General features: G+C 48.8%; 1 protein-coding gene across 4 annotated transcripts in view; it reads right to left on the bottom strand.

Moving 5' to 3' along the window:
- Positions 1 to 507: 507 nt before the first annotated feature.
- The window catches only part of LOC133134905 (protein PHTF2-like), a 59,045-nt gene continuing 44,131 nt past the window's right edge, over positions 508 to 15,421 (bottom strand). For 3 of the 4 annotated variants that reach the window (XM_061251498.1, XM_061251496.1, XM_061251497.1), the window contains 12 exons: positions 14,701 to 14,862; positions 12,618 to 12,819; positions 12,179 to 12,343; positions 9,625 to 9,846; positions 8,693 to 8,821; positions 7,908 to 8,180; positions 6,560 to 6,691; positions 6,007 to 6,093; positions 4,686 to 4,841; positions 3,226 to 3,321; positions 2,726 to 2,851; positions 508 to 2,328 (listed from right to left, as the gene is read on the bottom strand). In XM_061251498.1, the coding sequence (XP_061107482.1) occupies positions 2,308 to 2,328; positions 2,726 to 2,851; positions 3,226 to 3,321; positions 4,686 to 4,841; positions 6,007 to 6,093; positions 6,560 to 6,691; positions 7,908 to 8,180; positions 8,693 to 8,821; positions 9,625 to 9,846; positions 12,179 to 12,343; positions 12,618 to 12,819; positions 14,701 to 14,862 (1,771 nt within the window). In that variant the 3' untranslated portion in view covers positions 508 to 2,307. The remainder of the gene's footprint in view (positions 2,329 to 2,725; positions 2,852 to 3,225; positions 3,322 to 4,685; positions 4,842 to 6,006; positions 6,094 to 6,559; positions 6,692 to 7,907; positions 8,181 to 8,692; positions 8,822 to 9,624; positions 9,847 to 12,178; positions 12,344 to 12,617; positions 12,820 to 14,700; positions 14,863 to 15,421) is intronic. The other variant, XM_061251499.1, reaches the window with a different exon arrangement.

The following is a 15,421-nucleotide window of genomic DNA, read 5'->3' on the forward strand; positions in this document are numbered from 1 at the left end:
AAATTCAGTTCAGATGGATGGGAAGATCATTTAATCGGTTGCTGTTGAATAAATGTAATGAAGATGTGTTCGAAGACATTGATGATTAAAAAATCTGTCAGATTTGTATATAAAAATGTATAATTTGGAATGCTGCGGGACCGTTGCACTGGCCAAACGGCATGATGGAGAATTCACAACAGCCCAGTTCTGTAGCCATGGTGAAATCTCTGAGTAAAAATGGGTTTGAAGATATTAATGGTGAAATGGCAAAAGGGAAGTGCCAAAATGCATAACGCGATAGAAATACAGAAAATATGGAATTCTGGAAATGCAGACAAAATACAGAGACTGTGTACATGCACGTGTGTGTGTGTGTGTGTGTGTGTGAAGAATTCAAAGAAAAACACAAGAGAGAAATGTCAAGTCCAGGAGAGCAGACGGTTCACCACAGTTTTACATTATCCCAGGAAACCATGCAGTGCGAGTGTCCAGGCGAGGAAATAAAGATTTCAAGAGTGAAGCCAGTCAGCCACAGTAAGTTTTAATGAATATTTTGATGATTACAGTGTCACGTGGTACATGGAGTCAATGGAGTTGATGCACTTCAGGTTCACTGTCTGTTTCAGAGAGCGCAGCCTGTAGCTTATTCTCAATGATACTCTCGGAAGTCCATATTTTATATAAAAACGTGGAACTAATATAAATAGACTTGCTCACAAAAAACTATTTTTTTAACTTATAACTTAAATATGCAGACCTCCTTTTAAAAAAGGAAGTACAATGCATAGCATTGTTTTTATGAAACAATTCTGTCCCCCATCTTTTACCTTCCAACTTAACATTTTTTTTTTTTTTTAGTACTGCAAACATTTCCTGACATCTAAAAAGCGTAAGTGACCGTATTTAGAAATAAAACGAAACAAGCAACAAAAAAAAGCAACATCAATATCCTTTTAAAGCATTTTCAAAAAAAAACCAAACTCATTTTAAATGCATGTGTTATACATTCTTTTCCAGCAAAATGCACTTTGGTCATCTTCATACTGACTGTCCCACGCAAACAATACAAAAACAAAACCAAAAAAAGGCTCTTCTTCAGAAAAACAAGTTTTGACATTGAAACATGTAACAATTTTTTTGTTTGTTTTAATAAAGTGCATGTTTTCAGGCATGCCTAACTGGAGCCACAAACATCCCAGTGTTTTAATATTTACACTTAACTAGGACTAGCAAAACACCTTCAGTCTGAGTAGCACTGTCAGTTATTGCTTGAAATACAGATTGACCGTGGAAAAGTACGCTCTGACAAAGCCACAACACAAAGCCAGAGAGAGAGAGACAGAGAGAATAAAGAGAGATTGAGAGAACAAAAAGAGAACGGACAGAGAGAGGGAGTAAGAAAGAGAGAGTACACAGGGCAACAAACAGAAACCTGGCTGGTTTCTTATTGCCAGCATCCAGCAACACACGGAGTGATTGTAGTTTGTAGAAACACCTTCCCTCCAATCGTCAGTTGGGTTGAGACCAAAGGCGGAAACACCAGTGGATGCGGTGTCTGATGGATAAAACGACCTTCCCACTTTGACACCAAACAGCATCCATTTTGATGGGTTTTTTTTGTGCGCACACAGTGTCTGGTGTTTGGATTCTGAACTTTGGTGTGCTGGCATTTCGAGAGCAAATGCTGTCAAGCCAACAGCTGACTCTTTGCGTCTGGTGCACCATCTGAAGGATCTAAACACATTTTGTGATGAGAAATTGTGTGTGTGTGTGTGTGTGTGTGTGTGTGTGTGTGTGTGTGTGTTCTTCACAATGTGATGAGTATGTGATGTTCTGAGACCACAATGTCCTGTAGTGTTCACAGTGAACTGACTACATCTACACTAAATAAATGTGATTCTTTGAAGAGTTGCATTATATACAATGCATACAAACGTATGCGAGTGCATACGCATGCATGCATACACGAAAGTGCCGTAACTCTTCGCTGTACCCCCCCCCCCCCCCCCAGATTTTCACCATTTCCCCTAGGATGTCATCTCTGCTGTTTGAGCATAGCTCTGAGAACACATACCTGCTGCCAAAAAAATAATACTTTCAATAAAAACATGTCACTAAAACAAAGGCAAAAAACCTAAAAACACTGAAAGGGTAAAATAAATATCTGAATTGCACAAGTACGTGAAATGTAAGCACTTCGATTCGTCTGGGAAAAGGGCCACAGTTCATTATCAGAGTCCGTAGACAGTCTCAACAGCGCCCCCCTCTGGTCGAGTGTGTTTCTTCCCTTAGCTTGGGGCCCTGCTGAATTCACATAGCTTCCTGTCACGATTTGATCTTCCAGAGCTGTGAAGCAAAAAGCACAGCACGCAGCGTACAATGGGTGCACACAGCATAAGACAAAACAACACAGGATTATAAAAACATTTCAATGTTACAACCACCATGATCTGTAAAGAGATCTTACAGACTTACACAACTTCAAATACAGGTGAAATAGTCAGTGGATAAATTTTAAAATGATAATATATGAGACTGCCACCAGGTGTCAAACTCCAGTCCTGGAGGGCCCCAGAGCCTGCTGGTTTTTGGGGTGTCCTTAATCGGCCTAAACTGGCAACCGACTGAAAGGAAACCACAAAAACACTGCGGCCCCCTGGGAATTCAGTTTGACACCCCCCTGCCCTTATGAAAAGCATAATTAATAAAACGGTAGAAATAATTTCTCATTCCTCGAGCTGACCTTCAGATTGAACCCCAGCAGGTCGCTGATGACCCCAGACACGGCCGACAGGATCACCACCTGGGTGATGTTGTAGAGGAGGGGGTTCATGGTCAGTCCGTACAGTCTGAAGGGGGTGTCCAGCTCCTGGAAGAAGGAAAAAAATATTTCAGCATAAAAAAGGAAATTTACTAGTAATTTCTTATTATAATCTATTAGTGAACTTGTCCTCTGTTTTTCTAGTAGTAATAGTCGCAGCGGCAGCAATTAGCAGTCAAATGTGTCATTTCCTCTGCATCATGACTTCATAGTTTTCTCCATTTTGTCATCTATTTCCAAGATACAGAGGAATGCTGCATGCTTTACAGAAAGAGTGAGAAAGAGGGGGAGAGTGAGAGAGAGATAAAGACAGAGAGAGACAGAGATAGGCAGGAGATTGAGGTCAAAGAGCAGCACATCCTGACACATGCATACGAAAAGAAGGCGCTCTACGGTTAGCTTAGCACAGCACTGTCCTGTACCTTCAGTAGCTTGGTGGCCAACTTCAGCACATTATTCACCAGGGTCAGTTCTTCTTTTTTATTTGGTTTCTTCTCCATTTTCAGGTACAGATTTATCTGGTGAAAGAAATAAAAAAACGTTGTTGTAAAGCATGTAAATGTGAAATATTGCCTGTTTCTACAGCGGCTCAAGGTTTCATGAAGAAGCACAGGAGCCACTAGAGTGCCCATACTGCACCTTCTCCACCAGGGGGCAGTGTTTATCTAGCGTCTGATTGTGACACAATAACAGTTACATTACATTACATTACATGGCATTTAGCAGACACTCTTATCCAGAGCGACGTACAACAAAGTGCAAATCAAACACAAGAACAAGTGCAAAGAGGACCTGAGAGGACAGTACATTTCCGAGTCCTAGTGTAAACATACAGATAATCAGAACCCTTGAAGAGTACAATCAACTTTCAAACTAGCATACCACAGTTGGCAGCTAGAATACAACAATACAACAGCCAATGAAAAACAACAATACCTATACAAGTAACAATGTCTATACAATCTATAGTTCTTAAAACAGCAGAAATTGAGATAAATGTATATACACCTCTTCACAGAACAGCAGTGTTTCAGAACGGGAGCGCTCCCCGGGGATGCAGTATATGGACCAGGTAGAAGCAGGGGTCAGAGGTCAGAGGTCATAACACAAGAGAGCCTCAGTCTGAGAAGTCTACGACAGACTCCCACCCCCAGTGTTCCAGTATGAGAGAGCCTACTGTGGAAGCAGAATACTGTCTGCTGTGGTTCAGTCGGTAAGATGGAGGTGTTGCAGTGCCTACTGTGTCAGTAAGATGGAGGAGTTGCAGTGCCTACTGTGTCAGTAAGATGGAGGTGTTGCAGTGCCTACTGTGTCAGTAAGATGGAGGAGTTGCAGTGCCTACTGTGTCCGTAAGATGGAGGTGTTGCAGTGCCTGCTCTGTCAGTAAGATGGAGGTGTTGCAGTACCTGCTCTGTCAGTAAGATGGAGATGTTGCAGTACCTACTCTGTCAGTAAGATGGAGGTGTTGCTGTACCTGCTCTGTCAGTAAGATGGAGATGTTGCAGTACCTGCTCTGTCAGTAAGATGGAGGTGTTGCAGTACCTACTCTGTCAGTAAGATGGAGATGTTGCAGTACCTACTCTGTCAGTAAGATGGAGGTGTTGCTGTACCTGCTCTGTCAGTAAGATGGAGGTGTTGCTGTACCTGCTCTGTCAGTAAGATGGAGGTGTTGCAGTACCTGCTCTGTCAGTAAGATGGAGATGTTGCAGTACCTACTCTGTCAGTAAGATGGAGGTGTTGCTGTACCTGCTCTGTCAGTAAGATGGAGATGTTGCAGTACCTGCTCTGTCAGTAAGATTGAGGTGTTGCAGTACCTGTTCTGTCAGTAAGATGGAGGTGTTGCAGTACCTGCTCTGTCAGTAAGATGGAGGTGTTGCAGTACCTGCTCTGTCAGTAAGATGGAGGTGTTGCTGTACTTCTTGCTGGTCTCAGACCCCAGGGTGACGAAGCGCAGCAGGAAGAGGGAGAGGGAGGTGCACCAGATCACCAGCTCCCAGTTGTAGTGACACTCCAGGAACGTCTCGTGCACGTGGAGCAGCTGGGAAGAGGGGGAGAGAGGGAGAGAGGGAGAGAGGAGTGAGAATGAGACGCCACATCTTCATCCCACCGCTTCACTTTCACACGCGCGGTGTTGCGCTGGCGCAGTTAATGCAGAGCGCGTAGCATTGCTCACCACTGCTCACTACACCTCCACAGACACCCGTTTCCACATCTCCATGTGACAGCTCACACCTCAGCTTCACAGCGGAGGGGGGGCCTGTTTCAGCTGCTCTGCCCTATCAGTGCTAATGCGAGGGCTCAGGACAGGGTGTGTGTGTGTGTGTGTGTGGGGGGGGGGAGAAGGAGGAAGAAGAGTACAGAGGGAGGAGGAGGAAGAAGAGTACAGAGGGAGGAGGAGGAAGAGAACCCTCCCTCTGTCCCCGAATCACAGCTCAGCTCCACTGCAGGAGATGACCTGTGTAAACGCAGGAGCACTCAGGAGCCCACGGGAGGCAAAACACCGGTCAGAGTGCTCCCCGTTCAATCAGAGGAGGAAAGAGAGAGAGGGAGGGAGAGAGAGAGGGATAGAGAGAGAGAGGGAGCGATCCCAGCTGAGAAGCAGCCGAGGCCAGGGGGAAGCGCTCTGTTTGATGGGCTGGAGTGAAGCTAATGGAGTAAAGTTAATGGGGTAAAGGACCCTGCGCGGGCCTGTAAAGGCAGAGGCAGAGGGCAGTAATCCCTGCAGTAACAGGCTGAGCTGAGCGGGCCTGTAAAGGCAGAGGGCAGTAATCCTTGCAGTAACAGGCTGAGCTGAGCGGGTCTGTAAAGGCAGAGGGCAGTAATCCTTGCAGTAACAGGCTGAGCTGAGCGGGTCTGTAAAGGCAGAGGCAGAGGGCAGTAATCCTTGCAGTAACAGGCTGAGCTGAGCGGGCCTGTAAAGGCAGAGGGCAGTAATCCCTGCAGTAACAGGCTGAGCTGAGCGGGTCTGTAAAGGCAGAGGCAGAGGGCAGTAATCCTTGCAGTAACAGGCTGAGCTGAGCGGGCCTGTAAAGGCAGAGGGCAGTAATCCCTGCAGTAACAGGCTGAGCTGAGCGGGTCTGTAAAGGCAGAGGCAGAGGGCAGTAATCCCTGCAGTAACAGGCTGAGCTGAGCGGGTCTGTAAAGGCAGAGGCAGAGGGCAGTAATCCCTGCAGTAACAGGCTGAGCTCTGTGCCAGCACTCACCTGGGCACAGCAGATGACGATGACAGAGAGGGTGAGCAGGAACGCAGAGGACACGATGACATCCACCGAGCGCTGAGGGCCCCGCCTCTGTACACGCACACGCACACACACATGGACACACACACGCACACACACATGGACACACACACGCACACACACATGGACACACACACGCACACACACACACACACACACGGACACACACACACACATGGACACACACACGGACACACACACACACGGACACGGACACACAGACACGGACACGGACACACACACACACACACACACACACACACAGTGGAGGGAGGAGAGACAACCTTTTGTTAGCAGCTAAATGTCACAGTTCCAGGCTCGTACATTAAACATTTCAAACTGAATACGGATTACAGAATCCTGTGCCTAATACTGTAATATCATCAGTCTTCGCTCAAAATAATTATCAATGCTGTTCCTGAATGAGGTCATAGCAAGGTGAGAAGAAGGACCTGGGATTAGCAGGATCGGTTGCCAGGACAGCAGTGCAAATGGACTTCGGGACGGAAATGTTTACCTTCAGGTAGGAGCGCAGGGAGAGCCACATCTTGATGTTCTGCACTTTCTTCAGGCGGAAGTGCGGGACCTCGGACTTCCTGGCCCTCCTGGCAGAGGTGAGGTGGCCAAAGAGCTTGGCGAACAACAGCCTCTGCGTGAGAGAGGTAAAGCACGGCGATATTTTACATTACATTACATTATTGGCATTTGGCAGATGCTCTTATCCAGAGCGACGTACAGTTGATTAGGCTAAGCAGGAGACAATCCTCCCCTGGAGCAATGCAGGGTTAAGGGCCTTGGCTCAAGGGCCCAACGGCTGTGCGGATCTTATTGTGGCTACACCGGGATTAGAACCGACCTTGTGTGTCCCAGTCATTTACCTTTACCACTACGCTACAGGCCGCCCTATATTTCACCAGAACAACACAAGCACAACCAACACGGGAATGCACTCATTTCATTTTTAATGAACAAATTATTCTTTAACATAAAAAGAGGAGAAATAATACTCTGCACGGCTTTACTGACAAATGAGCGTTATTCTTGAACTGAGGGACTGATTCAGTTAGAGGAAGAAAGCACAAAGCTAATCCTTTATAGGCACTTATGTACTGGAGTTGAAGACAATGGTCCCAAATAAGCAATGAGTTACAGTAGAAATGAACTGTGTAAGTGAATTACATTGCAGGGGGAATTTGCTGGACCCGTTTTGCCGTGGCAGAAGCGTTTGGGCGATGGTGTTCGGGTCAGGGTTCTGTCACAGGACAGGGGGTTGGGTTGGCACGTTCTGGTCAGGGTTTTGCCACAGGACTGGGGGGTTGGCTTGGGTTGGGTTGGGTTGGGTGTTCTGGTGAGGGTTTTGTCACAGGACTGGGGGTTGGGCTGGCACGTTCTGGTGAGGGTTTTGCCACAGGACTGGGGGGTTGGCTTGGGTTGGGTTGGGTTGGGTGTTCTGGTGAGGATTTTGTCACAGGACTGGGTGGTTGTGTTGGGTGTTCTGGTGAGGGTTTTGCCACATGATGGGGGGGTTGGGGTTGGGGCATTCTGGTCAGGGTTTTGATATGGGACGGGGGGTTGGGTTGGGTTGGGGTGTTCTGGTCAGGGTTTTTCCTCACAGGACGGGGGGTTGGGTTGGGTTGGGTTGGGGTGTTCTGGTCAGGGTTTTCTCACATGATGGGGGGTTGGGTTGGGGCATTCTGGTCAGGGTTTTAATACGGGACGGGGGGTTGGGTTGGGTTGGGGCATTCTGGTCAGGGTTTCCTCCCAGGACGGGGGGTTGGGTTGGGTTGGGTTGGGGTGTTCTGGTCAGGGTTTTCTCACAGGACAGGGGGGTCTGGTCGGGGCGGTCCGGGCCGGGGGGGGCCCACCTGCTTGTAGGTCCTCTCGGCCACGCTCAGCAGGAAGAAGAAGAGCCAGGTGAGGCAGCCGCGCACCACCAGGCTGACGGTCACCATGGTGATCACCATGACGTCCGAGCTGGAGCCGAAGGCGACGGAGACCAGCTCGCGCCCCGACAGCGTGGTCAGCTGATCCAGGTCTCTGTACTGGGACAGCCTGTAGGCCAGGGGCGTCAGGCCCAGCACCACCGACACCAGGTTCCCAAATATCTGGTACCCGATCCCAGGCGTGTAGAGATTCACCTGCAACAGCCCACAAGAACAAAAACTTTTAAAAAAACAATACGTTCAGTTAAACGGATGACTGATAAACAAACAGCTTTATGGTAACAGGAAAAGCCTGTGTGATAAATAGCAATGAAGGCAGACAAGGAAGGGGAAACGCATAAAAAAAAGATTACAGGGCTAATTACTAGAAGGGCCAATCGTTTCCTTCTACTACAGAGCATGATGCACCACACACAGTTCCTGCTGAAAACAGTACAGAAACCGCCCTCACGCCACAGGCAGCTGACATACTGGGATCCTGGCCCAGTTCTGAAGTCCCACTTTCAGGCACGTTAAACACGCAGGGCCTTTTAATCTGAGGGTGCGAGTGTCAGGCAGTCGGTTCATAATGGCCGCCAGTTCAAGCCAGTCGGTTCAAGCTGTGACGGACAGGTTGCGCTGTGACGGACAGGTTGCGCTGTGACGGACAGGTTGCGCTGTGACGGGCGGCCCTCGGGCCGCGCGGTCGCCACGGGAACGGCGCTCACCCTGTTCATGATCATGCCGCTGATCTCCAGCACGGACATGTCGGCCTTCTTGCACTCGTTGCCCTCCCACACGATGGCGCTGACGCGCTCCAGGCCCGGGTTGGAGCTGTGCAGCCACGGGACGTGGCCCTGCAGGGGGGACACAAACACAGTCAGTCTGGTGCGGGTACACTTTATGTGTTGTATTACATTAATGGCATTTGGCAGACGCTCTTACCCAGAGCGACGTACAGTTGATTTAGACTAAGCAGGAGACTGGTCCCCTGGAGCAATGCAGGGTTAAGGGCCTTGCTCAACGGCCCAACGGCTGTGCGGATCTTATTGTGGCTACGCCGGGATTCGAATCACCGACCTTACGTGTCCTAGTCATGTACCTTAACCACTAGGCTACAGGCCACCCCATGTTGTTGTGCATTTACTGTACTTTGTCGTATTCTCAGAGCACTAGTGTAAAAGAGAGCTATGGTCTGAATTGGCCTCTCCCTGTTTAAACAAAGGTCTCTATCCATCTGTCAAATGATCCTTTGAACAGAAATGACCTAAACCAAAACAGAGTTTAGACGGCCAGAGATGTCATTAGGATGGTTCAGAACAGTGGTCAGCAACCCCACTCTGTTGTTCTCTGTTTGTTACCGCTCCGCACCCAGCTGATCAATTAAAGCAGCCAATCGCAGTGACCTAACCTCACCTGGTTTCATGGTTCAGTGTAGTTGCTTCTAACACAACGGAAAATGAAGACAGGAGACCCTGCAGTAACCCACGCTAACGGCCCGGCTGCGCTCTAGCGCAGGTTTAGTCGGGGCAGAGTCGGCGCTGTCTGTGGAGGTGTAGTGAGCAGTGGTGAGCAATGCTACGCGCTCTGCATTAACTGCGCCGGCGCGACACCGCGCGTGTGAAAGTGAAGCGGCGGGATGAAGACGCGGCGTTCTGACCTGGTGGAAGGGGTCGTCGCGGTACTCCTTCTTGGGCGCGGCGGGGCAGACGGCGTTGCCCTCGCCCTCGGTCTCGCTGGTGCAGGAGGAGCGGCACTCGGCGCAGTGCAGGAAGTCCTCCCAGAGCACGTCCTCGGTCTCCGACTCGTGCCGCGTGCTCTCCGAGTCCTGCCGCAGGCTGGAGCAGCGCGAGCTGCAGCTGGTGCCCGACTTGGGCGTCTCCTGCAGGGGGCGGCAGAGAGCGCAGGACACGGCATCACAACCGCGCACCGCCCCGTGTCCCGCACGCCGGCCGACCCCAACGCGCCGGGCGTGGGCGGCTGAGACACGGGGCTCTACGGACGCGTGCGGTCCAGAGTTTCCCCGGTCCTCTACGGGAGGTTATGCTCGCTAACAGGAGTTTGAAGCGTTGCGTTACAGCTCCTGAATACGAACGTGGCCAAGAAAAAAGATCTACGTTCAGGATCTTTCATCCATTTCTTCCTCGTTTCGTCCCGACATGAACTCTGACTACAATGTTTCAGCAAATCGGTAAGTAGACAGAACTTCCAATGTTAAAAATATGGATTCTATAACAGGAGCTGGCAAACCATGTTCATGGTTCCATACTGGCGTGCAGTGAACACATAGAATCAAATTACCCCTCTTGCAATAGGCAGTCGTAACAGCCTGAAAAATAAACATATAAAATGATTTGCGTGACAAGAAACCCCAATGTCAATTTTAAAAAAAGCAACCGCAAGGAGAAGTAGAGAAAAATATTTGCAGCCCTGCCTGTTCGCTGACTCTCCCCCTGCCTATCAGTCTCGTAAACAGAGTCACCATGACACGTCTCTTTTAACAGCATGCAGCCCAGCCGCCAGGGCTGATGAAACAAAGGGTTCAAACACTACATCCTCTCGCCTCTAATAAAAGCTTATCTTTATCTTCCACAATAAGCTACGGCAAAGAAAGCACATCTTGGGAGATGTAACGACCTAGGCTCTGAATTTCTCCCAAGGATTAAAATGTCTGGTAAAGAGGCACGTGTTTGAGGCGGTAATGGTGACGTGAGGGCTGGGGTAATGGAGCCATACCTCAGTAGGGTAACATTAAAATGTGTGATAATGTGGGGACTGACAATGTTTGGCAGTGTGTGGGTGTTGGGTACCTCAGTAATGTGGGCAGTGACAGTGTTTGGCAGTGTGCGGGTGTTGGGTACCTCAGTGATGTGGGCAGTGACAGTGTTTGCAGTGTGCGGGTGTTGGGTACCTCAGTGATGTGGGGACTGACAGTGTTTGCAGTGTGCGGGTGTTGGGTACCTCAGTGATGTGGGCAGTGACAGTGTTTGGCAGTGTGCGGGTGTTGGGTACCTCAGTGATGTGGGCAGTGACAGTGTTTGCAGTGTGAGGGTGTTGGGTACCTCAGTGATGTGGGGACTGACAGTGTTTGCAGTGTGCGGGTGTTGGGTACCTCAGTGATGTGGGCAGTGACAGTGTTCGGCAGTGTGCGGGTGTTGGGTACCTCAGTAATGTGCGGAGTGACAGTGTTCGGCAGTGTGCGGGTGTTGGGTACCTCAGTAATGTGCGGAGTGACAGTGTTCGGCAGTGTGCGGGTGTTGGGTACCTCAGTGATGTGGGGACTGACAGTGTTTGCAGTGTGCGGGTGTTGGGTACCTCAGTGATGTGGGGACTGACAGTGTTTGCAGTGTGCGGGTGTTGGGTACCTCAGTAATGTGCGGAGTGACAGTGTTCGGCAGTGTGCGGGTGTTGGGTACCTCAGTAATGTGCGGAGTGACAGTGTTCGGCAGTGTGCAGGTGTTGGGTACCTCAGTAATGTGCGGAGTGACAGTGTTTGGCAGTGTGCGGGTGTTGGGTACCTCAGTAATGTGCGGAGTGACAGTGTTTGGCAGTGTGTGGGTGTTGGGTACCTCAGTAATGTGCGGAGTGACAGTGTTCGGCAGTGTGCGGGTGTTGGGTACCTCAGTAATGTGCGGAGTGACAGTGTTTGGCAGTGTGTGGGTGTTGGGTACCTCAGTAATGTGCGGAGTGACAGTGTTCGGCAGTGTGCGGGTGTTGGGTACCTCAGTAATGTGCGGAGTGACAGTGTTTGGCAGTGTGCGGGTCAGTAATGTGGGGATTGACAATGTTTGGCAGTGTGCGGGCGTTGGGTACCTCAGTAATGTGGGTAGTGATTGTGTGTGTTGTAGTACCTCAGTAATGTGGGCAGTGAGTGTTTGGCAGTGTGTGGGTGTTGGGTACCTCAGTAATGTGCGGAGTGACAGTGTTCGGCAGTGTGCGGGTGTTGGGTACCTCAGTAATGTGCGGAGTGACAGTGTTTGGCAGTGTGCGGGTCAGTAATGTGGGGATTGACAATGTTTGGCAGTGTGCGGGCGTTGGGTACCTCAGTAATGTGGGTAGTGATTGTGTGTGTTGTAGTACCTCAGTAATGTGGGCAGTGAGTGTTTGGCAGTGTGCGGGTGTTGGGTACCTCAGTAATGTGCGGAGTGACAGTGTCTGGCAGTGTGCGGGTCAGTAATGTGCGGAGTGTTGGGCAGTGTGCGGGCGTTGGGTACCTCAGCAGGGTAGTGTTTCTTGTAGTGGTGCAGCTTCCTGTTGCGTAGTGTGCAGTCGTTGTTCAAGCGCTCCACACCGCGGCGGATCACGCTGTAGGCCTCGGGGTCCTCCTCACTGGACGCCTCATCCGACATGTTCTCCACACTACGGGGACTGGGGGGCTCCTGGGCACACACACACACACACACACACACACATACATACACACACACACACACACACACACACACACACAGACACAGTGTTAAAAGCCTCATATCTTGATGAGGAGCCTGTAGGGTTAAACAGCCTGTCCTCGAACATCAAACATTCTTATGCTCTGTGCCTGCTCCGACAGTGTGATGTCATCAACCCGCACCAGGACGCGGGGGAAATGATGCGCATTGAGGGGGACAGCTTAAAAGCAGTGACCGACAGAGGGGGTGCCGCGGAGCCCACCTTGCCAATGGGGGGCAGCAGAAGGTTGTTTTGGGGAGGTACAGCGCCCCAGCAGGTCTCCTCCGAGCGCAGGAGGTCACACACGGGCTCGTGGAGCTGCAGGCCCTCCTCGCTGCTCTTACTGGTGACCCGCCCGTCCAGGGACACGTAGCCGTTGTCCGTCTCCGTCGACTTGTCGATGGACAACTTTGACTTCTTGGACCTGAAGGGGAGGGGGGGGGGGGGTCGTGGAAATGTTCCTCAGCGTTGGGCAGAAATGATTAATTCACCCTCAACTAAAAATTCACAAGGGGACAACACCAGAGGCAGGGGAATGTTCCGACAATAATGGGAAGTGGATTCATATCAGAAAAGTATTTTATTATTCCTTTCACCAGGGCTATTTTAAACTTGCTGCTTGTGTACACAGTTACTGCAGCTTGTTACTTGCTTGACTTAAACTGTGGCCAACAAGATTAAACCAGACTATATCAAAGCACCGACACTTCCCTTTAAATGGAGCACATTTGAGGGAAAAATGCATGCAAATGTTATCTGACTATTGCGCAGGTGCTAAGGAAAAGGAAATAGTCAGGGGAATGTTAGTATAAAAGCTGTAACGGACTCACTACACAGTGTGTGTGTGACAGAGTTTTATAGGCAGTGCAGATGGAAACAGGAGTGCAGATTCAGCACAAGAGGCCATGAGTTCACAAGCCAATCAGCAGAAAGGAAGGTGAATAAAACAACCACTCAAAGCCATGCACTTCCCAATGGCCAGGCAACCCCTAACCCCGAACAGCCTTCAATTAATATCTCCACCAGTGCCAATCCTCCACCGCCCAATGTTCAGAGCCTTCATTGGCATGATATTACGGTGCGGCCAAAACGAAGGCGACAAACCTGTCACTCACTCACACATCTGGCCGTGCCGAGCTCTGTCGCTGCAATTCCATTAAGAGAAGGCTGTGATGCGTTTTCGTGCAATTCACACGCACGGAACGACTAAACGATAAATCGTGTTGTGTTAAGTAGCTGGCAGTAAGCGATGGGTGTGGCGTTTCAGGAGCCATCGCAGCTTTTATGCGCACGGATTTAATAAAGAGGCGGGAGTGATGCTTGCAAGTCTCGACGTGCTTAAAATGTGAAAAACTAAATAAAAGTAACGAGGGAGAAGTAAAGCATTTTCCATTCTCAGCAGCTGAGTGGAACAGTAATGGCATAATTTAATTGTGGAGTGCGTCATAACACCGAATCTCTCAGGATCAAAGCTACTACTACAAAGTGCTTTCCATTTGATCAAAGGTCACATTTCAAGTTACACACTCGGTACTAGACTTCGTGCTTCTACCATGCAAATAAATCGACTGAAGCTTCGGCTAGGAGTAAATCAGAAGGTGGTCCCATCTGGTATTCAGAAATTAGAAACTCAACCTGCTCCAGGCAGTCATTAACAAACGGGTAGATGTTTTGACCAAATACGGTCACTAGTAGAAACATCACTCCATCTAATCTCGCCAAAGCGGAAACTGAAATGAGATAAAAGTGAGTAAATTCACTAAAAACCCATTCTGATTTAATCTTAGCCTGTACACACTGGCCAAGCCAAAGCCTTTAACCAAATTGTCCATTAAAGCCCAGTACCTGATAGCAACAGAGCAATGTAACATAGAGGAGAGGAAAATGTCACCAGCAAGACTAAAGCCATTCCTGGGCAGCTGTTTGTAATGTCTGATTAACCCAGTGTGGTTTAGAACAGAGCTGACCACAGTGTTGTCCCACCATTGTACAGGTGAAATGAACCATTTGTGAAAAAGGAAGTTGCAACATCCCTTTTTCTTCCATGGAAACTACCAGACAATTCTTGAAAACGTTTTAGACTCAGAGAACCACAGCTAGGCCTGACCATTTAGCTAGGTCGCACATTACAGTTTCGGCAATTAGCAAGACAAAAAGAAAACTATCAAACATCCTAATGGATCAAAATAGAGCTGTGTGTTTTGTTTCAGGGGCAACCGATACTCAAAACATTGCATTCTTACACATTTTCATGGAAGGGAATGTCGCAACTTACAGACAACATAGAACAAGGAGAAATACACACCCCGTTTTACAGATATCATGCCAGAGCTGTCTGAAGAAAGCAGCAAGGCTGTGAGTGGCTGCAGCCCCAGAGCAGTGCAGCACCCCCTCCTGAGTGTGATCGGTAGTGCTAGAGCCATCGCCTTCCCTATGCACCTCCAAGTGAGCTGCCCTCCTTAACTTCCTTTAGCGAGAAAGATTAACAGTGCAGATCCCTTAGAGGAAAAAGGTCCAAACAGAATCATACGGCCTAAAAACTTTTTTCATTATTATCATCTTTTTAAATCAGCATTTTTTTTATTTTTTTTTATATTATGCCATGGAATAATGAAAAAAGCCTATTCAATAGCAGCAGACTGGCATCAGATGTGGTCAGAAATTTGTTCATTTAAAGAGGTTTTTAGTTCCCACAGAAAAGAGCATTCCTATTTGCTTTTGACAATATTACCCCCGATACTCTGTTTACTGGCAGTATTAAGACGGGAGGGAAATGTAATGTAATTCATGCTCCAGCAGGGAAACCAGCATAGAGCCTGATTTTATGACCCATTTTTACAGACCTATAGTCTTGAGTTGAGATGGTGATGAGTGAATACATCCACCAGAGACATTAAAATCATTTTCAATCTTTAGCTGTACCTCTGCAGTGATGTGACAAACCCCGAGCTTTATCAGGATCAAGATTTATTTTTAAAAATAAATTTCAAACAAGATTACCGTCACAGGGGGGGGAAAAAAAACTA

Source organism: Conger conger, chromosome 8 (assembly GCF_963514075.1).
Source record: "Conger conger chromosome 8, fConCon1.1, whole genome shotgun sequence".
Classification (NCBI taxonomy): Eukaryota; Metazoa; Chordata; class Actinopteri; order Anguilliformes; family Congridae; genus Conger; species Conger conger.